Genomic DNA, 25,664 nt, shown 5'->3' with positions numbered 1-25,664 from the left:
ACAGAGCCATGGCCATGCTGCGAGTGTCTTCCTACCGAAAGCTGTTCGAGGATGAACGCTGGAGTCGGAATGGAGGGTCGAGTGCGCAGTGTGCGGGGGGGTACCGGGCCTCCGTCAGGTCAGTGAGGGGCTCTGGGTGGAGGGCAGCTTCAGTATTTGTACTGCACTTTACCAATTTAAAAAATATTGATCAATTAGTGACAGTTTTTCTGCTGAGAATATGTCTTATAAGAAGTTGGTTTTTTTTAATCGGAAAAACATTTTGGGGTAACATATCTGAGGGGTTCTGCATGTTCTCCTGAATGTTGATGAAAAATGTATGGGGGGTAAAACATTCTGGTGATCCATTTTCTAAGTTTGATCAAATATGGTCCAAGTATGGAAGTAAAGCTTGTTAAGAACAGGTGAAAAACATCTCACCTGTGTAATGGGTGGGGAAATGTTTTTCTTTTTTTCTTTTACAGCTTTTTCATCTTTGTATAGCTATATTATGTATTTCTTTTTTTGCTTAAAAGTTGAATGTTTTTTTTCTTTTTATTACAATCTACAAAAAGATACAGGAGAGAAAACCATTACGGATGGTCTGAAAGTAGATCACCATTTCTTCTTCTCACTTCCCTCCTAGCTCTACTGTACAAATTCCTTTTGTGCTCATGGAAATAATTACATCAGTCCATGTTAATTTACCGTGACAGGCAGGGCTGGAAGCACTGAAGCATTAACAGAATGAGGCTGCACTGTGGTCAAACACTTACTGTGTTTATACCTTTTCTTTATTAAAGTCATTAACTATCCCTGAAGGTGGACAAATGACCCCCCAGGATCCTTCATTTCTTGTCTTTGGTACTTTGTATCCTCCTCTCAGGGGGGCCTCCATAGATGAGTGTGACTGTGACAACTTAGACTTTGTAGCTGCGAAGGCGCTCAACAAAGAGGGTCTGAGCCGGTTTGTCCAGGACAGAAACGTCATCGGTGCCCTGAACGACCGCCTGGTCCGGGTTATTGAGCTGGTGAGGACAAACTGCTCGAGACACATCAGCACTTTATCTTTCTTCTGCCCCTTGCTAAATGAAGAAGTGAATCTAACTCTTTACATAAAGAATATACCAGTGTAATACATATTTGTAATCCTTTACTTCAGCAAAAGTACTAATACTACACTGTAAAAATGCTTCACAAGTTCAAGTCGTCGTTCAAATCCCTAAGTAAAATATATAGGTTAATATATAATAGAAAGTGAACTGCTGCATTAATGTACACTATATACTGTTTTTTCTGCTGTACATGTTTAAAGGGGCCCTATTATGCTCATTTTCAGGTTCATATTTGCCTCCCTCTGACCTCAACTTTGGGATTTTAACCTTTGAAGACTATTTAAATGCACAAAAACCTACATAACACACACTACAGGAAATGGAAAACCCCCTAAAAGCATTATAGGTGCCCATTAAGGTTGTGCTCATTTTGTATCAAGTACCCCACGTTTGTACTTAAAGGGGACCTATCATGCAAAATGCACTTTTGTACGTCTTTTATACATGAATATGTGTCCCCGGTGTTCCAGGGAACTCACCAAGTGTCAGAAAACACAACCCTCTCTATTTTCCTCCATACCCAAATCTCTAAAAAAGGGGCTGCAACGGATCTGATAAAAACTGATCCAGATTTGAACACTGTCCTGACGTCAGGACGGTGGCGCTACGGCTATTGGGCCAACTCCACCAATCAGGAGGAGACAGCCACGGCCATTGCCGTTCGAAAGCGCTGGAGACGCTGTAGTACATATGCCAGGCCTGTAGATGGTGCTGTTCTCACAGAATCAGCCCTTGCAAAACAGAGCTAGAAATGGTCAAATAGAGCTAAATGAGGCATGGCTAAAATGCATGATCTGTTTGGTATTTTGAAAAAAAAAAAGTATAAATAAGCCTTATATAGGTATGGTCCTACACTATATTATTCAAATATAGCATGATAGGTCCACTTTAAGTACAGTCCTAGAGTAATGCACTTACTTACATTATTTATATATACAGTGTATACCTATAATACCTTAATAATCTGTCTCTGTGCCCTGTAGGCTCATTGTTTTGAGGAGGAGAACGAGTCTCTTGAATGTCAGATAGTTGATCTGGAGGAGCAGCTGAGCAGGCGGCAGGCCTCCAGCAGCTCCTCCTCTGTGGTCCTGCCTCACTTCAGTCTAGATGCTGTGGTGGAGAGGCTGCGCAGGGAGAGGGTAAGTTACTGCTGCTGCTGGGTGTGTCTGTGCATATTTCTCTGTGTGACATTCCTATAATGTTTTTGCACGTCCCATCGCATCCCATCAATTTTACTTCAGTTTGTACAGTGACAGGCGGGGTTGATCTATAACCTTGTCAACATCCATCACTGTCGTCTCTGCGTCTCCCTGCAGGACGAGATCCTGTGTGACACCGAGGAGCGGCAGAAAGAGCTGGAGCGTCTGGTGACAGAGTATGAGAAGGCCGCTCAGCAGAGGAACCTCCTGCAGCAGGACCGGCAAGATGTCGCTGAGGTAAAACATGTTATAATAACATGTTATAATAACAATAAAGGTTAATGTTTTAAAAGGTCCTTATCTTTCTCATACTGCCTGTGCTGCAGCACCTCTTGTCACCCTCTGTCTGAAACTAGAGCTCAGTCTGCTCTGATTGGTTAGCTGGCCAACTCCTGTTGTGATTAGTCAACCGCAAAGAGATGTCCCGCTCCTTAGCCTATCACGTACAATGTCTTGGAGTGCTAGCCAATGGGAGCACGAGTGTTACATAGTGATGTCACTATGTTACAGAAGTAAACAAAGTAGTTTAATGGAGGCGTTTCAGGCAGGGGGGGGGGAGTGTGTGGGAGAGAAACTTTGGGATTTTAGCGTGTGCAGACCATTTACATGCACAAAAACCTTTATAACACACTACAGGAAAGGAAAACCCCAACAATCATAATAGGTCCTCTTTAAAATAACACAAACAATAAAAACAAAACTATGTTTCAATAACCAGGTAAGGGTTACTTTTGGATTTAAAAGCATTTAACAATCAATTCATTATTTTCAAGTCAGCAACATATTCCATGCCAAGGGTGACGAATACACAAATACACTTTTTCCATAAAACATGAACAGTCCTCAGATGCAGATTGTCCTCAGTTTTTTGCATGATAAAGACACAAACAGTTGTATAGTAGAAGCTGAGATACAGTTTTAGTCACCAGTGTGGGTTAAGCTCCAAAAACACTACCCATATGCAACATTTACCCATAATGCAACCACTAGCACCGTTCATTAGACCCCCAGATGCCTGGTAATTACTATGTCTCTAAAACTCATTAAACAAATTGCTGAATGTTAAGTCCATAAGTCTACTTAAATATGTAAATCTTTAATTCCTTTAGTTGTGCTGCACATGCTCAGACCTTTGTTGTGCTGATGTACCTTCAGCACTAGATGGCAGTGTTGTAAAGCCTCCTCCTCCTCCTCCTGGTGAATCAGCTGAAACTCTGCACAGCTGCTGCTCTGTAGCCCAATCAGTGTTGATCACCAGCAGTCATTCAGTCTGGGCTGATGGCCCACTGCAACCTGAGACACCAACTTTTCCACACACACACACACACACACACACACACACACACACACACACCAGAGCCCATCTCCTCCCAGCCAGGCCAGATGCGATGGAGGTTATAATTCCTCCCTTACAGATGTAATGCAGGCTGTAATACGTTGCCGTAATGTTCCTGCTGGCTCAGTTCTCTGGTGCTGAATTGGAAGCAGCTGCATGGTGACAAGAGTTGGTGGGAAATTGTCAGGGAGGTAGAGGAAGAGCATAGATGCGGAGGAGAGGAGCGAGCACTGCACAGCTCAACCCACTCCGAGCTGCAGTCCTCCCAGCATAATGGGAGACTGACAGTGATGAAACACGGCACTTTTGGCTTGTTTTAGAGTCAAATGCCGACTATTGTATCGCTTGTCTCCAGCCAGCTCTACTCCATTTTTATGACCCAAGCTGTTCCATTTTCACTGTCTCAAAGGGATTTTAAACATTTTAGTTCAGTATTGTTTTGCATCCGCAGACTAAGTTGCCACTGATGCACAATTGATGTTTTGCTATGTCACTTGTGTCCTTTATATCCTTAACTATGAAGGATGCTTGACAAAATAACCATCTATCTCCTCTTACATGTTATAGTTACCTGTTTCTATCCTTTTATGTAATCCAAACAATTATCATAGACCTGGTAAAGTGGTTATTTTCTTTCATAATTTATCATTTTAATCAACTCAAATGAAGCATTATCGGTCATCAGCTTAACCTGGTTAGTACCTTTTGGTAGAGTCGGACTCTTCCAGTGGTGAAGGATAATCGTAGGAACAATAATTACGCCAGCCAGTGCTAAACAATGAAGTAGATGAATGAGGAGGCCTGGTGCTCAGTCTGTTTTCATAAAGTATGATGGGAACAGAAAAAAGAAAAAAAATGGGCACGACAAAAGTAAATGTTCTTCACGCACTCTTGGGCAGAACAAGGAGAGAAGTTATATTAAAAGCCTTTATTTAGTCAGGCATATCGGTTGAAACGCCCACCGGTTCACAGGGTCCTCATCAGGGCATAGAACAAACACTGGATTTGGAAATGTTAATGTAACTTAATGATCCTGAAAGTGAGTTTTAACGTTCTTACTGTTGGAGAGCTGGTGAAGTCGTGGATCCTCACACACAGGAAAGCAGCCTCTTTGACGGACAGCTTTTAGCTAAAGCTGCACAGAATGTAACAACAAGTTTCTCCTTAGCTACTGGGAGATTGTTGAACACAGGTAGCAGCAGGACTTCTCTACTTTAGCTTACTGCTGTCCATCAAACACACTGCCACCCTGCCAGCGAGGCTCCACATCTTCTCCACCAAACTCTCCCTGCGTGAGTCTCAAAGTAAATGCACCCACAGTAATTGCCTCCAACACAAATTAATCGGGTGCTTTAAAAAGACTAGATGAGCTGAGAACCCCTACTGGTGGATGGATTGGTGGACTGGGCTTTGTGTCTAGTTAGCCTCCTTCTGATCTTCCTCCTCCTCCTCCTCCTCCCCCTTCCTCTGCATTGCGGTGTCTACTTGCTGTTCAGTGAAACAGGTGGATGTGCTGATAGTTCCTGAAATGGCTGTTCAGGGTGGGAACAAAGACTTTTGTTCTACTTTTCATCAACCTGTGGTGTGATTTACTGCTCAGACTGCAGTGTTCCTCTCAGACACCTCCTGAAATGAAGTTGAACTTTTTTTACTTGCTGCCTGTGTTAATTTGATTTTCTGTGCAGGATGTCGATGCTGTGACAGCAGAGTGTTTGGCGCTGAGGGAGCAAGTGGCTATCTACGAGGAGCAGCTGGCCAACATGGAGGCCCAGCACAAGACGGTGAGGGGGAGAGAGGAAATATAGCCGCAGTGAGATGAAACGGGAATTGTTTATAGTCTTGAAAATGACTTAAAATGTAGCACCTAGGTTAGACAGGGAAGTTGGAGAAATGTCCAGCCCTGTGGTGACAAACACAGCTGGGATGACCTTGATGCAGAGCCAACAAAGCCCCGTCAACAGCAACATATGGAGAGAGGATTAAAATGTGTTATCTAGTGTATCATGCAACGAGGAAACGTTAGGCCATGATTGAATGTGTTTGGCTCATTTCAGTCCTCATACAGTTTTCAGTGCAGAGATAAACAAATGACATTAGTTGTTTTTCAGTGAACTAAAGATGCTGGTAGGTCAATTCTACCTTTGGACAGAGTTTCTCTTTTCTCATTTACAGTTTCCGGCTAAACTAAGACCGATGTCTGCTTGGTGTTAGGACAGAATGTGAAGCACATTTTAGACAGTGCCATTGCACACAAATGAAAGTCATCAGAAAGACAGAAATTGAGGCAAAGATACTAGTAAAATATTAGTTCATGCTAATATTTTTTTTCTGAGTAAAACGTGCAGGTTTTCTAGGGCTTAATGAATCAGCTTCATAATCGAACATGGACAAGATGAAAAGGTTGAGCCCAGTCAGAGAGTTGGGGGTCATCTCCATTTTCCCAGAGTCCTTTGTTATTTACATTAACATTGTTAGAGATTTAGACAAGGGCTCTTTCAAATTGCAAAAAAATAAAAGGAGATGGTTGATTCAAAACAGTTTGTATGGAAGAAATCTGCCAATGTGAAGATAATTTCCTGAAGTAAAAGAAATAAAAAAAAACACATACTGTGTAGGAGTATAACTTAAAGTGGACCTATCATGCTATATTTGAATAATATATTGTAGGGCCATACCTATATAAAACATGTCTGTGAAGTTTTTTTTTCAAAATACCAAACAGATCATGCATTTTAGCCATGCCTCATTTCGCTCTATTTGCTCTTTTCCAGCCCTGTTTTTGCAAGGGCAGATTCTGTGAGAAGTCTTCTTCGCTGCTTTTGTGGCAGACTACAGCGACACTTACAGGCCTGGCATATGTACTACAGCGTCTCCAGCGCTTTCGAGCGGCAATAGAGTGGCGAAGTCACGCCCACTTACTTCCGGGTAATGGGACCTTATTTCGGAAAAATTATGCATTGAAGTCAATGGGGAGAGAAAACTTATCTTTCGATCCCGTTTGAATTGTGCCATGAATTACACATATGATGTTTGTCAATCTTAAAAAATCATTTCCATGTCAAAAAAGTCACAGTTTGTCGTAAAACTGTTGAAATATAAGACTATGAAAAATACGTAACTAGAAAGACTACAAATCCCAGAGTCGCGTAAGTGATGTCACAATTGAGACACTACGATATACGTATAATACCGTATATATACGATCAGCGCCATATAGATAGATTCTATCTATATGGCGCTGGCTAAGATAAGATAACTTTAACAAGATGCCTGTGTGCTTAGTACCAGGTTGTTATTATACCAGCAATGGGTCTTGCTCGTTCTTTCGCTTCCCGTCTGATGAAAGGACCAGGAGTCTCTGGATCAAGCTAGCTAGTAGCTAGCACGTTAGTTAGCATTACAGCCTTGTCATTTTTATTAGCCTTAACATGAAGTAACATTAAGTAACCCACAATGTTAAACAGTAAGAGTAGTAGTCATATTTCGTGAACCCTTTGAATAGTACTGTCACCGGTGTGATCATTCTATAATACACAATTTAAGCCCGGGGGAGAAATGCTAACGCTAACGCTAGCGATCTTCTCTACTTCATGCTATCTGCACAAATGGTTGACATTAAACATTAAAACGACCGGGCAGTTCAGAGAGAATCAAAGGAAGGCAGGCAGGCAGCTTTGCATGACATTCTTCAGGACGTGTTTCATTGTGGTGATAGTGAGTAGTCAATCGTTGTGTTGACAAGACAGTAGTGACGGCCATCTTGGTGACGTGTGTTGTTGACCAGAGATGTAGTTCATTGAGCGTTTCACACAAACAAATGTGTTACTTCACAGTTTTACGACACATTTTTTTTTTTTTGACTTGCAAAATGATCTTTTAAATTGACAAACAACATATGTGTAATTCGTGGCACAATTCAAACGGGATCGAAAGATAATCTTTCTCTCTCCATCGACTTCAATACATCATTTTTCCGAAATAAGGTCCCATGGAGGTCCACCGGAAGGGGAGGGACTTCGCCACTCTATGGCCGTGGCCCAACCCCCCATTCCCCTGATAGGTGGAGAGTTGCCCATATAGGCGGAGCTCCCTGTTTCTGACGTCAGAACAATTTAAAATCTGGATCAGTCTGTATCCGCTCCGTTGCAGCCCCGTTTTTAGAGATTTGGGTATGGAGGAAAAGAGAGAGGGTTGTGTTTTCTGACACTTGGTGAGTTCCCTGACACAACGGGGACACATATTCATGTATAAAAGACGTACAAAAGTGCATTTTGCATGATAGGTCCCCTTTAAGTAGGTTTTAGCTTTAGCTGGCCGATTTAAGGTTTGATCTTGAGAAACATACATAGCTGAGATCCTAAAACCGATTAAAAGCTCTCGTTAATGTCTCAAATTAAGAAGATAGTAAGAACATAGATATACATTTTCATTTCATTTCATTTCAATCTTTATTTCGAACAGATTCAAAAAAATAACAAATAAAAAATAACAAATGTGAAAAACAGAATACCGTATTGTTAAAATACAGTATTTATCCACATTCACGATAATATTTATATATTCAACAAAAAAAGTCTTAATTTTAATAATAATAATAATAATTTTAAAAATAGATATACATGAACACACAAAAAGGCTAGCTCAAAGCTAACATCTGTACAGCTTGTATAGTATGTTGGCTATTTATGTAAAAAAAACCTTCATATTCAACACAAAGATATGAGAGAGACATCTGTCACGCAATCTTGGCTTTAAGGTGAATAGATACAGTACATGTTCCAAAATGTCAACCATGTCCAATGCACATGATTACCTTTATCACATCCACACACACACCCTGCTGCCTCCACCTTCTGCAATGCTCTCCACGTCGCCAGGAGATGACAGACGCGCCCCAGTGTCAGATCTGGAGGCTGCAGGCAGGGAGGGAGGCAGCTGAAGCGGGACCAGCTCCATCACTCTGCGTTTCCCTCTGCAGAGCCCGGCCGCCCGGCGTTTAACACACTCCCTCTGGGACACGCTCGATAACTCGCAGTCCGGGAAATGCAGCTGAATACCAAATGAAAACAGAAGTTCCCTTTGTTTTATTAACTGTTGTTATTATCGCCACTTCCAGATACCCCCTATTCCCCTGACAAATCGGCAGCCATGTCGTTATTTGGGTGGAGGGGAAAGGAGAGAAATGTTAGATTGCCGCTGCAGCTCTGTAACAGTTCATTTTCTCTGTAATGGATGTGGGTTTTTTACTCAAGGGGCTATGTATAATACATGTATGTTGAGGTCTTTCATGTTTGTAAAGGCTTTAAAATGTAGTGCATGTGTTTGTGCATTTGAAGAGGGGGAATGGTACAAAGTACATTTACTAATGTTTTGTATTTAAGTATGATTAAGGGTACCTTCATTTGACTATTTTCCATGTTATACCACTTCGACTGCACTACCATTATGTATTTCAGCTTAAGTTATCAAGATTTTACATAGAAAACATGTTATATGCTAATATAATTGGATGAATTGTTCTTGTCAAAACTATTAAACATATACAATAGATCAAATTAGATCCCCCCCCCAGTCCAACTACAACAGTAGATGGCATGATGTGTATCCAGCGATTGAAGTTTAGCTGACAAAAAAAAGTACTCTCTGTGTGCATGATGTGCATAAACTTCACTTCTGTGTGTTTGTGTGTGTTGCCATGTTGCAGGCGGTGGAGAGCATGCTGGAGCCAGATGAAGGGACGACAGGAGCGATGAGAGCTATTACATTTGGCGTCCCTGACATCACTGCGGCCCTGGATGTGAAGGAGTACTACTGCCAGCTGGCTGAGAGCCTCCAGGTACAACAAAAAATACATAAACATGTCATGAAGGGGAAACCTTTTAATGCCGGATACTTTACAGAAGCATGTCTGTGAACAACCGTCGGATCACAACAAAGTTATTTCTGACTTTAGTTCTCATCATACTATGACCTCAGTCAAACTCATGCACACCAATGGTGGACACACTAACTACATCTTTGGGTTAAAGAAACATCTTGGTAAAATACATTAAATATGGATTTATAAAATGTAACTTTTCAGGTTCAAACTTGTATTTTAAGTCTCTACTAGTTGTTTGCATGCTCTAATGTAAAACAACAAAAAAAACGTTATTTTCTATAGTGTCTGTCTAAATATACCTAGATTCACACAAAACAGAAAATACATGAGAAAAGTCCAAAAAAAGAATACAAACTTGTGTGGCAGAACTTTGTTTTTTCTTCTCTCTTTTCTTCTCCCCATTAATCATCTCGTGACCCCTCAGATTTATCTTGTGACCCTTTGAAGGGGAGGTCGACCCCTAGGTGTGGCAACCACAGGACAAAACGACTTGCCTATAATGAAACACCAGATAAACCTTGAACAAGCAACAGCAAAATGACAGTTGCACCTCGATGCATCAGTATTGATAAACGTATAACTTCATACATTATTACATATCACTGAAAGGGACAAGTACTTTTACATTTCATACTTTATTTCTCATAATTCTGTAATTTTACTTCATTATAAGTTTGAATAACTTTTGTTTGACTTTTTAATTGCTTCTCTTATGTGAGTAAAAAGGATTTGAGCATCTCTTCCACCAGCAGCTGCCATCCTCACCCTGCTACTGACCACCGCTCCCCCCCCCCCCCCCCTCCTCTCCCTCTGACACGCTGCGCTCAGGTCCAGATGTAAATCTCAATTTTCACAAATCACACAACGATACTCCCACTTGTTTTCTTTCCCTCTTAACACAACACCAGGGAAGAACTTGAGAATCAGGGGTTCAGGACTGCACCAGGAACAGCATGCCTTTGTATACCTGTGTGTGTGTGTGTGTTATGTGTGTGTGACGTGCTGCATTGGGGTCAGACTATAGCTCCGGTGGGTCTGACCCCCTCTGGGGCGAGGATGTCTGCCCGGTTCAGAGGTCAGGGCTGTAATCAGACTGCTGGCCGCCTTCCCAGGCTCCTCTGCAGCACTGGAGTGGACGCTGGTGTGTGTTTGTGTCCTTCATTTAGAGGCAGGGTATTCAGCCTATGTATATATTTGTATTTACATATTTGTGTGTCTGTCAAAATTGATGGTTTTTGTTCCCCCATACCCCATCTATTCCCCCTCCCCATGTCTTTCCTCCCGCCAGCTGGACACCGTCCTGTCTGGCCTCGATTATGAAACGCAATTGTCTCGATGCTAAAAATGATTGCTATTGGGTTTTGAACAGTAATGGTGATTGCTGGCTGGCTCCCACACACCTGTGCACCCTCGTGTAGCTTGTTCTGCTGCATTTGTTCCATCTAATCAGCAATGTGCTGGAGAGCTTTAGCCATCAGACGCTCTGAGAGGCTCTGATTGCTCCTTGCTCCCCTGTCAGAGTGCACTTACTGCCCAAAAGAAAGCGCTAACCTCAATGCTCCTGTGCATTTCCAGTCTCAAAATGAAAGGTCAGAAGTTTCACAGCGGCACTCATTCCACTTCTTCTGTCTTTGCAGTTTGAGTGCGGTGCAGCATCCTCTGCTGTGGTTCCCCGTGGTGATGGAAAACAACTGCAAGTGGGAGGAGCTACAGGGTCAACGGTGAAAGACCTGTCAAAGATGAAGGACGTCAGTGAAGTGAAGAAGCTGGTGAGAGGACCAACTGCTTTCTCACTTTTTTCATTCGTTTTTAGAGGGTCTGTTCACGCAGACCACACAAAGTAGTGCTAACATTAAGACACATTTAGGATTTGGTTTGGTTTGACAAGACTCTGAGAATCCACTGCCACGCACACTTTGAAAATATTGTTGTTCACCTCTGAACTGAAGGAATACTTTACACCCAAAATATTATATTGTATATCAATTACTAACCCCTTGTTAGATTGAATCTGAAAACAGTTTTGGTCCAAATGCCTCCATGTTGAACGAAAGATCCAAAGACATTGCCATTTCTTGATAAATGTAAATACATTTTGCATCACAAAAAATTATGTTTTATGTGTTTAATTATAACACCATGTGTATTCTTTATGCTAAGCTATGTAAACCAGCAGTTAGTGCTAGCTGGATTTTTCATTAACAGATATACGAATTAATCGACTCAGCTAGCTCTTGACAAGAAAGTGAATAAGCGATTATCATAAAAATTAGCTGTTTCCGTTCAATTAAAATAGTGCCGAGTAAGAAAATCTGTATTTTTGGGGGTTGAACTGACCCTTTAAGTCTCAGATTGACCCATCATTCAAATGAATGTTGCTGCCTGCTGATTCAGATCTTCCCAGGACACGTTTCCCAGCTCCTTACTGACAGTCTTACAACCCACGACTGGCCATCAGCTCCTAAATCAAACAAAAAGTTTAAAATGAATGGGTTCCCACAGCAGGCGAAGGCAGGGGAGAGCAGCTGAGTGACAGCGGAGCAACAGTGTGGGAGATCCTGCTGACCAGAGTGTTTACTCTGCGGACACTTTCAGCGGGAGATGTGAAGGGCTCGGCTTCAGCTCAGACAGGATTTATTGCCCTCTGTGTCCTCAGTTACTTAAGTACAGTCTTTCAAAGCGCCTGCAGCATCGGAAACGTCTTAAAACTTGACACACACACACACACACACACACTGACAGGAGACTTCCTCTGCAAATGGAAGAGAGAAAATAAACCTTTATCAGATATCTTTCATCATCAGAAAAATAAAGTACGGGAGTTTTGAGTGAAATAGCAAAGTATGGCAAGTGAGATGGACGTAGACGGCAGTCAGTCCTAAAATAAAATACAGAGTTTAATCCCAGATCAAATGTACCTTAAAGGGTTTTCATATTGTTTTTTTATTGTAATGTTACCTGCCCTGTTTCTTGTCTTAAATATGTGTCCATGTCGATGTTGCAAATGAAGCTGCTGTGATGAAAGGAAGAATCTTAAAAAAAGAGACGAAACAGGAAATTATGACTCAGGTAAAATCAGCAGGTGACCCAGAGAAAATTCCTCTTCTTCCTGCACTTTGGTCTCTTTGACATCCATCAGTGGTCAGACCACATCTGTATCAAACATGGCGGTTTGCTTCTCATTACTGCGGCTCTACCTCCAGCTCTTTAAATAAACAGTGAGCCTCTGTAACCACAGCAGAGCTCTCCCGACATCATCTACTTTTCTTTAATATGCAGTGCTCAGTTCTGCTCCATCCAGCCTGACGGATGAACAGCTCGGCCTGATCTGCTCTGTTTCCTCTCTCGCCGCTGATGGATGCCTCGGGTCTGGTTTCTCACTGAGACACAACATGGCCAAACAAACAGATTGCAGTGAAATCAGCCCCGACGCAGAAATGTATATAATGGAGCAGACACTGATGGGCCACTACTGAGGGTAGGAGTAAGTGACTCGCCCAGGTTTAATAGTCATCATCAGGGTCTTCCTCTGCTCACATGATCTCGCTGAAAGACGACCGCCTGGATCCCCATCTGGCTGTGACAGCTAATTGTTGAATTTCTGTGATTGCTGTAATTACTCACGGCAGGACGGCACAGCCTCTGACACAGGAGGGGGTGCAGAAGTAAAGAAACCGGTTTTATCTGTCTAGTACAGGTTGATTTGCATACTTTGGTTTCTTAGAGCCAAATTTAAGTCAGTTTTATGTTACAAAAAGGATAAAATAACTGTGTAATGTGATTGGTCGTTGTGACTAACCCACTAAGAATGATCCCATTTATCCTTTAGGTTATTGTTTGTTATCATATCAAACATCAAACTTATAGTGGGCAAAATGAAAGTCAAAGGATCACAAAGATATTCTGTATTCATCTTCTGGAGATCATGAATTTATGAACCAATTTCATGGCAGTCAATCTTATAGTTGTTCAGATTTTTCAGTCTGAACCAAAAATGTCTGCACTGAATGACTGACAGACATTGCCATCTGTAGAGTAGCACTGCTAAGTCTTTTTAAAAGCTCACATAATCCGACAAAACTAGCAACTAGCTGGCGAATAAAGTGAAATATCATGCAGCTAGAAATCCAGATATACAGTATTTCTCAGTTGTTGGGAAGCTAAATATGGTGGGCAAAAACATGATGGTGACCCTGAAGGGAACATCTCAATGTTATGTTTTTACTGACCATATAACTAAGTAGAAGTCTTTAATTCTGTGTTTCTGTAGATTGCAGAGCTACAAAAGGAGCTCGCTGTGCTTGAGAAGTGTAACGAGGAGCTGGAGGACGAGGTTGAGATGAAGAAGGCTGCGTACATGGACGAGATCGCTGAGTTAGAGGTCTGAGAGTCGACTGATAAAAGACTAATCATAAAATGTGAAGGACCAGTGGTTATGCAGTATATTCATCTCTAATCCCATCATGCTGTGTCTGTGTGTTTCAGGGTACTTTGGATGAAATGCGGCAGCAGGAGGAAGACTTCCAGGTGCAGATGAAGGAGCAGTGTGAGGACTACAAAGAGCTGCTCAGCGAGAAGATGGCCCGAGACATGGAAATAACCGCCTACAGGTCAGACAGTCATGCTGATGTTTTTTGTGTAAAACTGCTGTATAATAACTTGGCTTTTCAGTTTAGAGCGCAATTGATGATTAATGGGAGCTTGGAAGCATACAAATGTACACTATAATGATTGAGTAATTAAACAAAGAGTTTGTTTTACGAAGTGTTTTCCGGTTTTAATTACTTGGTCCGTTTGTTTTGGCGAGGAGAAGACCTCTGAGGATAATTCATCTTTCCGTAAAAATGTCCTGAACAATGAATTAATCCTGAACGAACTTCAGTGAATACTGTAGCTGACTCTGATGACGACAGCGACAACACCACACTCCGTCTTTTGTTATTGTAAGGATTGAGAGACCCCTAGAGGCAATACAATTACATATTGTGCATTTAAAGAAAAATGCATAAGGAACCATAATGTATGAGTACTGACGTAATGCTCAGAGCTTCCATATGTACAGCTCTGATCGTCACAACTCTTATTGCCCTCTTAAAAGAGCTATAGGTTGTTATTACAAACTGAGACCCCTAACATTCAAGAAGGCTTTGTGACAGTGAGGTCTGACTGTTAGTGAGACTGTCGGTCACAGTGTGGCTATGAACCAGCCATGTCTTTCTGGAGAACATGGAGCATTTCCTGCCAACAAAAACACAGCACCAGGTGGTTTCACTGATTAGTTTGTCATGTCCTGTCAAAGGTGTCATAGTCGAATGCTCTACTTTCTGATTGCAATTAAAAAAAAAAGTACTCCATGGCATATATTGTAGATTCCCATCTCTGCTGTAGGGTTCAAATGAAAACCGATGTCCCCTACGGTGCCACGCATTATTTAGACCTGTCGAGAAGAATGAAATGTAGGGGCAAAGCATATTATAACCCTGCGATGATCTCATTAGATTTAAATTAGCTTGATGCTCTGTTTGACTTTCTTTACGTACTGTATGAGTCAATCATGACTCACACGTGAAAAATGACCTGTCCATTGTCCCTGTTTTTTTACACAACATCAACAAGAAGTCTCTGCGTAAGCGTCACTGTGAATAATGCAAGGAGTATTTCCACAAGATCCTGTGTATAGGTCCAATATTATCTCATATGAAGTCACCTGGACATCCGCATTGTCCATAAGAAGATATTTCTGCAAAAACAAAGAGCTGACATTACTGGGGTCACAGGAAGCGGCTTCTGAATATGATGCAGTTTCCTGTATGTGACCTTGACGACGTTTCATGTCCCTCCCGTCTTCCACTGAGGCTGTTTAACCATCTGGTGGTGGTGGTATGTGGACTGACGCAGTTCAACCATGTCATCCTTCTGCCGCGGACTTCCTCCCGGCCCCTCCATCGCAGATCTGACTGCATTTGACCCCCAGGGGGCCCCGCTGTGCTCAGACCCTCACAATGGCTCATTAGAATGGGCAGAGAGGACCTCACACTGTCAGCGCTGAGTGCTGGGCCTACGCCAGCTCTTCTCCACGCCAGCCTGTTAATGTCAGCCTCCCCTTACACACATTTCTAAATTCGCCACAGTTTTAATTCCCTCTCGTTACCCAGCAGACTGTCCCAAAGACTTCTAAGGCTCACAGTCAACACCAACTTTGTTCCCCTTCCCTTTTTTATTTACTGGATGTTTTGTCATCCGTGATTAAAACCATGAATAAGAAATGTTTACTCTCTCCGTGCCGTGGCAAACTGTCTGCACAACAGACCCTAATGACCCCAGGCTGCCATTACCGGGTGGCTTATCGCCTGTGAAAGCATCTTAGAGCAGTTTAGGCAGATGCTCGCTGCTTTTTCTCACTGCTAATGTGAACCATATTACACTGTAATTCATTCTGCTGTACTGCTGCTGCATGACTCAGCAACAAGTAGCTAAACGAAGGACTAAATCCTTTCAAGTAAAGTGAGGTGGATGAGTGCACTGAAGGTCCTATCTTAAAGCTGCTATAATTCTTGAACTAATAGTGAATCAAAGACTTCCGTCAGCGCTCCTACTGCGCTAAATAACATCTTTCACTTCACTGTTTTAGTTTTCTTGACTTCCCTGCTTTGGTTCACTCTCACCTCCCTCAACACCAGCGTTTCCAGATGCAGCCGGCAGCTGTTTTCAGTGAAAGTCCCAAACAACAGACAGAAACAGTTAGCAGATAGCTGGTAAACATAATGGAGCATTTAGTAGCTGAGCTTCTTTTGGTGTTTATTTACAAATAGGTTGATTCATCTTTGCTACTAATATGGATTCATTGGATTCAGGTTACTGAAATGTGAATTTTCAGACATATTTAAACTTTTGAAAATAACCAACAACTTTCAAAACATTCTCAAACAATAGTTTTGTGGCTCAAGTAAATCTGAGGATCCTTTGGGCTCAAAACCTCTTTTAAGACCCATGATCTATGCTTTTGCCGAAGCCATCAGACTCCATTGACAAAAACAGTCATTTCACCTCAGAGAAAACGGGGGGTTGCTGGTCTACCACCGCCTCAATCGGATAATATGTGTTATTGTGTGACTTTGGTGATTCCAAACATATCTTATAAAACAACAAATTCACACAATAACTCGATTTCACAAACCAATCGAGGCAACAACTTCCTAGTTATGCGATCCAACTCTTTGTCAATGGAGCCTGGTAGCTTTGGCAATAGCATAGATACAGTAGCAGCTTCAACTCCCCAATGGAAAGGGTTCAACTTTGAAGCTCAATAAATTACAATGTTCTTTCTCTCTGTTATTGTCTCCCCTTTACTCTATGTGTTAATGTATTCCTCTGGTTTAGGAGTCTGTTGGAAGAAGAGGAGTGCCTGTGTGGCCAGTGACTCGAGAGTCAGACTGGATGCTCCCTCTCACATGGATTAGAAAACAAACCAAAGAGAACCGTGAAACACACACTTGGATGAAGCTTAAGGTACCAACACAGCAATTAAAATAGAACTTATCGCAACAGATTAATGCCGTCTGGAGGCCTGAGCCGGGCGGTGATAACAGGTCGCTGGCAGATGACCTCGAGACTCCAAGAAAGATGGAGCTGTCTAAAAGAGGTGGGAGGATGGGGGCCGGGCGATGAGTGTGTATCCATTCAGTGTCTGTCTGAGATATTTCCTTAAGTGGGTTTTATCTCTACCAGCTCCCTGATATGATTCATAAAAGTGTTGTCTCCTCTTTGAAGAACGATCTCCACACAAACACACACACACAAGTTTAACTGTGCGGCTCCGTGAAGTCATCCCTCCTCTGATACCACCTCGTCCATCACCCAAACTCTGTCTGATTACCGGCTCTTAACCTTTGACCCCTTCACTGTTAACAAACATATCGACAGCTCTACTTTTGGTACTTAAAAGCCTCCGACCTTTCCTTTTGCTTTTACAGTCATGCATTCGTGTTTAGTTTTACTTATAACTGACAGTCAAGTCTTTAGCACACTGTTTGCTTTTCAAATGGTTCATGACGCTTTTTCTGCTTTTACACAAAGAGCACCTGGATGTTTCTACAAGGAAAGCCGGTGTGATTCATTATTCCTCCTTTGAAAATCAATGTCCCAATTTGCTGTCGTTTCAGATATAAGCATCTGCATTCCTCTGTAATCTTTTCCTTATTTTCTACACGACTTTTCAAGCTGTCTGTGATAAATCATTTTTTCTTTACGCTTCTGCCCAAGCGTCAGAATGTGCTTTAGATTTAAATGAAATAAAACCATTTGCTTGAGAGATCACCCCTTACTGTGTGATTTTCTTTTGTGAAAGTCTCTGTTTCATGAGAACTGCTTGTGAATCTTGGGGCTTAAGACTTTCCCCGCACTATAAAACTATACAGAGCGAGATCAGAGTGATTAATGTTCAGTGATCCTTCTTTCATTCATCTTCATGTTCAACGTGAGACTCAAACATTCCCAGCTATTAACCATCTCAAAGGCTTGTTAGGTCTGCCATAAAGATGAAAAATGCTGCTAATAACAGATCAGATAAGATTAGCCACACTCAGTGAACTGGCGGTGATGAGGAGTCGGCCTCTGTAATAATTGAGTTCAGTGTCTGGAAAGAGGGCTGGGAACGGTTGGACACAGTGACTTGTTTAATTGTGCCGACATAAAACATGGCCGGCTCAGGAGGAAGCAGATTTGTCTGTTTTTCTCAGGCCGCAAAGCTCAGTAGAGACCTGAGAGGAGAGGAGGTAGAACATATTGTTTCCCCTCAGTGCTCTTCTTTAAAGAGCAAATGAACCACACAATGTTCCTGATCTCATGAGACGGCTCTGCATCGTCGTAAATATAAAAGTATCTAACATAGGAGAAAATTGGCTTCCTTTTTAGTTGTGTTTTCCCACTTTTGTATTCTTTGCCTCTTGGGGAAAGGTGGTTGACTGCTTTGCAAAACAAGGAAATACACCACAATAATAACACTTTTGACTTTCAGGAAATGCATCATCTATCCTTCTCTTTTAGATGTGCGTCTTTACAGGACAAATCACCTGCATTCAAACAGCTTTGCAAGGGAATACATTATTAATCCAAGTAGCAGGAGTCAACTCTAATAATATCTGTGAAGGGATACGTTTTAAAGGAAAAATATTTTAAGGCAAATTGAGGTTAAGGGAATATAAAAAAAACCCAAGTGCAGACCTCCACCAAGAATGTTTTTAAGTGAAAAATTACGCTTGTATCTTCCTTCTTCACCCATGATTAACCCTTCCACCAAGATTCATCAAATGCTGCCAGTTGTTTTTCTGAAATCCTCATGACAAACCAAACCAAGAACTAAGCCTCCTAAGCAGAGGTAACAATTAATATCCAGAAAAACAACAGACATGTTGTGCTTGTAAAGAGGTTAAAAAAATATAGCAGCATAGATTTACAAGGAAACAAAGCCCCACTAGACGGGTCTGTGAGACTTTATGTGGGCACAGTGCTTGTGCTAAAGGCTAACAAATGGAAGCTAACTTGCCTGCAATAATAATAAAAAAAATACTGATGTTTAGCAGGTATTATATTTACCATGTTCACCATCTAAGCTTTGCGCATTTGTTAATTCGTACGAAGTGCAAAATACAGCTGAAGCTTGTTTAGCATATTAAAGTATTTTACAAATGTACACTTTGACCTATGATTACGAGTATCTCTTAGTGGAACATGTCTAAACCATCCTGTAATTGTTGATATATTTCACAAGAAACACTTTTATCAACTTTATGGTGGCACTAAATGGAAAGTCAACGAATCAAAAACGTCTTCTAGATTTATTCTCTAGGGATCATGATTTTCTGAACCAGTTTCGTGACAATCCAATAGTTGTTGGGATATTTCAGTCTGAAGTGATGGTCACACTGACAATATACAAAACATCAATGGTACACTGGAAATCACTCTATTCAATACAAATAGAATATTCTCAAAATGACAATAGATTGTTTAATAATCTCATGACCATTTACAACATAATATAAAAAAGACCTAGAGAATGCTTATTGCGTAAAATAAAGCAAACCACAGGACCCCTTATAGAACTCAAAATCATATTTTGTAATGAATACTAACACGAAGAATATCACACACAAGCTTTTACTCAACAAACTGATGTTACTACTAAAGCAGAGTCTGTCAAATGTCTCGTGTTAATTCCCGCAGCTTCTTTTCTAACACAATTAAGTATTTCAAAGACTTGATATTTGTGAGTGACCTCTGTGCTCCTCTGTATTCCTTTGCCCTCGTCACACGTCCTTGACAACTGAGGAAAATGCGCGTTAACCTCTCGAAGCCGGTCAGTGACACCGAGCGGCCCGGGGCAGGACTGTGGCACCTCTGATCCTTGAAGCCGGACAATTTGATTTGAAGGCGGAGTCATGGATCAGTGGTCAGCCAGTGGCTTGGCCTTTTCATCCCCTTTTTTTTCTTGGATCTGCAGATGGATGTGGGGGGGGGGGGTTGAGAAAACAGCCGAACCTGCCCAACACTAACAAACAAAGAAGGCTCTGCTGGGAATAAAGCAGAGTTTGGTTCCTCTGGGTAACGTTTGCTGTGAGATTGAATATTTAAGATGGTTTGCTGAAAGGAACAATTTCACACAACATGTGCTGTGGATATAACATCCCATTAGCTTCACATGGTGCGGAAATGTCTTTACATTAAGAGTGGCAGGGCCAGGCTGATAAATTATGACATCTGAGTCCACATATCTTCAATCTGCAGCAGAGGAATCAGATTAAGGCCTGAGGTAACGGTGGTCCAGGTCAGCTTGTGTGACTCCGCTCAGCTGTCACCTACACATAGGTATCCCCAAAATACTCCCCCCCCCCCCTTCAGGTTCACCCAGACAAATAAACACTGTCCTCAGTGAGGACAAAAGTAATTTTTGTAAGTCTCTTCATGGCAGCTTGGACGTAATGAACCAAGCTGGTGTTTACAAAGCAAATAAATAAGAGAGGACGGGGTTGAATCAAGGATGAAAATAAGAACAGTAAAAATATACAAAGGAGGGTGAGCTATTGAGAAAGTATTTCCTTAACAAGAGGGGAACAAATAATAAATTATGGGGCCCCTCTCCCTCGAGGCAGGACTGGCACGCCTGAGGGTTGAAGGAAGTGGGCATCCCTCTCTTTTTATAGGGGTCGTGGACAGGCTTCCTCTGTGGGAGCATCACAGAGTCCTGAGAGAAGACTCCTCTCAGGAATGTTTACTCACGCAAACACACACACAGCTCTTCACACACACAGCTGAAACGCCATGCTGGATGAAGATGGTGGTAGTGTGACTGCATAACCCCCGGGTCCCCCATCATGTCATCGCTGTAGTTTCTGCTCTCCTCATATCAGCAGTCCCACTTGGCCTGTATAACTGAGACACTGCTGACAGCCGTGACCTTACATTTACCCCAAACTCCCCCTTGTGTCTGTCCCAAAGCAGGTGGCAAACACCCCCAGACCCCACGCTATCGTTCTTGGTCCAACATGCAATATGACATTTTGATACCTTTATTTCTTGGCAAACACTTCTCATTTTTGGATGAGGAGATAAACCAAAGCAGCTTTTTTTTTTTATCTCCCTAAACTCCTCACACAGTGGGTTAGTCACAGAAGAAGTTGATAAAAAGTTTCCCTTTTGTCCCAAATGTTCAATTAATCAACTTCACAAGACGTGCTGGTTGGAAGCAGATAAAAGTCTGGGCTGCAGGGAACACGGGAGAAAAAGAGACGGGATTTGTATTCTGCTGCAGTGGCTCTCATACCCATTAAAGGATGTTAGCATCTTTTTAAGCAGAGTGACTTTATTGTCAGCTCAGGGCTTACACCGACCCGACCATTTGCTGTATTGGATTCTTGGCAGATGGCCTGCGTGGATCTTGGCCACCCTTGAATTTAGTTCTCATGTTAAGCTTCACTTGTCAGTAAATGGGCTGCACCCTGCACTTACCCTACAAACAGGAACTCGTGTCTTGTAGTGTTGTAATGGTTTCTTATCAGTGAGAAAAAATTCATATCACATGCAAGAAGCCCTCCCACCTACTGTAGCACTTAACCTGATTATTTTTCTGGGATTTCTGCATTGATAAATGGATTACTACAGTCAGTGTATATAAATACACTATAAGGATGTGTTTGATTGAATTATATTGAATAGTTATGATCTCTTGTACAGTTTACAATCAATATTTTTTTTGTAATCTACCCTACCTTTTAGTGTAGAGTTATTAATACTCAAACCCCATTTAAAAAAATAAAAAATAAAAAGTTTTCTAATCCTTTAAGTTAGGATACTTGTCATATCATTTCAAGAAAAAGGTAGATACATTGGTAACCTCTCGCTGTCTTTAAGCTCCTTCTGCAGATGTCTTGGTAAATGTTTTAGTAAACCGTTGACTATATACACATCTTGAAGACCCAGAGTGACATTATTCCTGAGTCTTGTTTCTGGCAACCTGATGAATTGCAGTCCAATATTCAGCAATATTAGCTCTTTTTTGTTCTCCACCAACTCCAGAAAACGATACATGGCTATTTAGCAGCTTAATGCTCCACTATGTTGCAGAGCTGCTAACTAAAGGTGCTTTTATGCTCCTCTTGTATTGCTCCAACAATTTGCCAAAAAGTGTTCATGCTTGGTTGAGGTGTAAAGTTTGTGTATGCGAAAAAAGTGCAATGGAAGCAAATAAATGAAGACGTACGTAACATATTTAACTTCAACATCCAATGAATCTTCTGCTGTGCTTAAAAGACAAAAACATATCAGACAGATTCAATTATTAACTTAACTTCCTACATTAACATAATGATTAATGGCTAAGACATTTCTTCCATATTTTCCTTGAAATTCAGTTTAACATTTGACAATCATTTGGATGAAAACCTGGTTTTCCTCAGTCTGTCGTTTGATGCCGAGCAGGAAGTGTAAAGTTTGTTTTTTGCTGAACACAGCTGCCAAACAATGAGCTGAAAACTCTAAAACATTTCACAGAGCTGAGGTTAATTAAAATGTGTTTTTGTTACTACAAGCAACACCTTTAAAATTACACATTGTTTGATCCATTGTTTACATAAAACAAATGTTGGTTAATGCAGATTAAAATCAATAAGAAGGTCATGTTCTGCTTGGTATAATTCAGCGTCAATGAACAGATGTATTCCTGTTACAACCCATTGACTTATTTCAGCCCCAATTCCTCTTCCTGTGCCTCTGAGGACCTGGAGCCAGAGCACCAGTAGTCCAAACTTTCATAATATGGGCTGGGAAAAAGAAATCACATATGTCACAGTTTATGTCGGCAGCCGTAGCCCGGAGCAATGGCTGGTTAAAAATTTGGAACAAACTACGAAATCATTTTCTTTGCACTGCAGTCATTCATCTTTCTCCCAGACACCCAGACTTCTCAGGCCTGCTTCCTCTCAAACTGACGTGACCGGCAGGTAAGCAACTTTTTTTCCATTCTTGGATCACATGTGGGTTTTCTTTAAATTATACTTGAACATACATTAAAATGTAATCTTCTTGTACGTTGACATGATTTCCACATCTTTAAGTTGAATCTGTCTTATTTGACAAAACCTTTCAGTGTCATGTAAAGGACAACAACACAGGAAATGCTGGTAAGTAACTAAGTACATTTACTTAAGTGTTTTGTTCACTTGAGTAATTTCATTTCCTGCTACTTTATACAGTACTTCTACTCAACTTCAATTTAGATGTATGTTTCACTCTTCTACATTTATTTTCTTACACAAGTTACTTTGAATATTAAAATAAAACGTTTTGAAAATTTAAAAAAAACGAATCTTATAAAAAGCTTTCGGTACTTAAATTACTTTTTACATAACATTTTGAAATATAGGACCCCTACACGTTATTTCTACACTGTGGTATTGCTATTTTCACATCAGTAAAATATCTGAACACGTCATACTACTACCTGATCCAAACTGAGATTACCTTGAGGTGTAAAGTAAGTTACACACCAATTAAATCTCGTAATTGTCCCCTGCATTATCTACATGTAGATAACAGCTACTACTAATCTTTGTAGTGCTTCAGCTCAGAAGGAGGCTCTTTGTTCAGCTGTCTTCCGAAACCTTTCTTCATAAGTGACCATTAAACGGATGGTTGGGTGTTTAGCCACCAGTGAGTCTCGGTGGAGCTGCAGCGGGGCGATACGGCCCTGGTGCCGTCTCACCTCAGAGGCTCAGCAGAAGACCTGTCAGGCCTGCGATGTTTTACAGCTCAGTTTGCAGACAAAACACCTCAAAACCAAATCCCCTCAACAACATCTGCTGCCAATTTTACCCAGGCATTCCTGTCGTCTGTGCTGTTTAATATTCACAGAGGTTAGGATCTGCCGGGGCAGGGGTGGACAGAGGGGATGGTGGGGGGTGGCAGCCTCAACAAACCTTTGGTCAGATGTCCAGACATGGTGAAAAATGAGGGGTTAACACAGAGTGAGCTGGGGCAAGGGGTGGGTTAACTGGGCTAATTTGCGGGGATAATAGTGCTGCTCATGGAGGGCCTTTGGGGAGCAGCGGTGTGGAACAGACCTGATGTTAAAACCACACAGGAAGTTTACAACATGGCTAAAAATGTATTTAATCATCAAACAAGCAGCAAGGAGCTGGCGGCAGGGCCAGAGCCAGCAGCCATGCTGAAGATGAAGACAAATGTTTGGACACGGGGCCAGACCGAGCACCAGATACACACCCTCAAGATCTCACAGCACTGATTTTATTGGCCAACGCTTAGCATAACATGTCAAAGGTGCACATTTATTTCTACTTTTGCCAGTAGCCTTGAGCCATATATTAACATTATAGAGTACATTATATATGTTTTTAATTATTCTCATGTGAGTGCCTAACATTATGAACAATAAACCTGGATGCTTCACAAATTTGATAGGAAATTAGATGTGAATGTTAGAACTAAAAACTGTGTTTATAAGCAGTAATCAAAATATCCTATACATATCGGCACATATGTGCTGCCTGACTGAGTTTAGAGAGAGTAATAACCCAGTTAATTGATAATTATACTCATGGCCTCCTTAAATATGACCACACAACGTCCTTGTGAATTTTTATGGATGTATCCCAGGCACTGCTAACTTTAGAAACAAAGCAATTTCAAACCGGTTTCTTCCTTTTGGTCCAAGTTTATCAGTTTTTTCTCTGAGAAAATATAGTTTGGTATGCTTTTATGATAAACAATACCTTGCAGAGACCGGAACCTTAACATGCACGCAATAATACACAAAACTTAAAATACTGAAGTTCAACCGTATTTGTTTCAGTGGGATGTAGTTCTCATTTGTGGGAATATTTACTTTTCGTCTTGTGCAGGAGCTATCAATAACTCCCTTGTTGTTCTGGGGTGAAATGGCAATTTATGTAAAAATAAATTCTGTCTTGTTTTTTTGCAGTATGTGTCCTCCTTCCCACCCCGTGGAGAGGATGGTATTTCAGTGTTTTTTCTAATGACTCCATGAGAGGGTGATGTGGATCGTGCGACACCTCGGCTGCTCCCTCACTAAAGGACACCCCTCGCCATGGCAACTGCATAAACATCTGTCTCCCCATTCAAGGGAAGGTCTCAAGGGAATATACAAGGCAGCAATATATTACATATAAGAATGCTGTGTGTGTGTGTATGTCCATAATGCTGTTTAGTGGACCGAGAAAGCTACATGTGATAATGAGGACATCAGATTATATATTTATTTAAAGTGTAGTATGCCCTGTGCTAAGTGGTGCACAACACATGTGATGGCAGGAGGGAGGGATGATGTGTTTTTAAGTAGAACGTGATGAAGATGCTCATTCACTAACTGGCAGGCATTCGCTAACTACCAGGCATTCACTAACTAGCAGGCAGTTACATTAGCTAAATGTTTTTGTACAAATGAAACAAACCAAATATATCAATTGGTAAAGTGTTGTTGAATATTTACCTATTTATTCATTGATAGTAATTTATGTTTACTTTAGACAGCTCAAGGCTAGTTGAATGCTCCTGATCCCAGACTTTATAAACAGGTTACTTAATGTTAGGATACAGGCCAGAACACATTTTTTGGTTGTGAA

At 41.4% G+C, this 25,664-nt stretch overlaps 1 protein-coding gene across 1 annotated transcript; it reads left to right on the top strand.

Annotated features, from left to right (window-relative positions):
• Nucleotides 1-8: 8 nt before the first annotated feature.
• vimr2 (vimentin-related 2) lies at nucleotides 9-17,771 on the top strand. The gene is made up of 10 exons (XM_034138353.1): nucleotides 9-118; nucleotides 866-1,010; nucleotides 2,078-2,233; nucleotides 2,411-2,530; nucleotides 5,315-5,410; nucleotides 9,334-9,465; nucleotides 11,148-11,279; nucleotides 13,781-13,891; nucleotides 13,996-14,120; nucleotides 16,891-17,771. Exons 1-10 carry the CDS (start codon nucleotides 9-11, stop codon nucleotides 16,928-16,930), a joined length of 1,167 nt encoding a protein of 388 aa, XP_033994244.1. The 3' UTR covers nucleotides 16,931-17,771.
• The last annotated feature ends 7,893 nt before the right edge of the window (nucleotides 17,772-25,664 follow it).

This window comes from Trematomus bernacchii, unplaced genomic scaffold, assembly GCF_902827165.1.
Source record: "Trematomus bernacchii unplaced genomic scaffold, fTreBer1.1, whole genome shotgun sequence".
NCBI classification, from domain to species: domain Eukaryota; kingdom Metazoa; phylum Chordata; class Actinopteri; order Perciformes; family Nototheniidae; genus Trematomus; species Trematomus bernacchii.
This window is presented reverse-complemented; position numbering and strand designations above follow the sequence as displayed.

Coding starts and splice junctions, on each gene's coding strand:
- vimr2 (XM_034138353.1), top strand. CDS start 9: ATGGCCATGCTGCGAGTGTCTTCCTACCGAAAGCTGTTCGAGGATGAA. Junction 9,466..11,147: donor AGCTGGCTGAGAGCCTCCAG/GTACAACAAAAA, acceptor CTGTCTTTGCAG/TTTGAGTGCGGTGCAGCATC. Junction 11,280..13,780: donor TCAGTGAAGTGAAGAAGCTG/GTGAGAGGACCA, acceptor GTGTTTCTGTAG/ATTGCAGAGCTACAAAAGGA.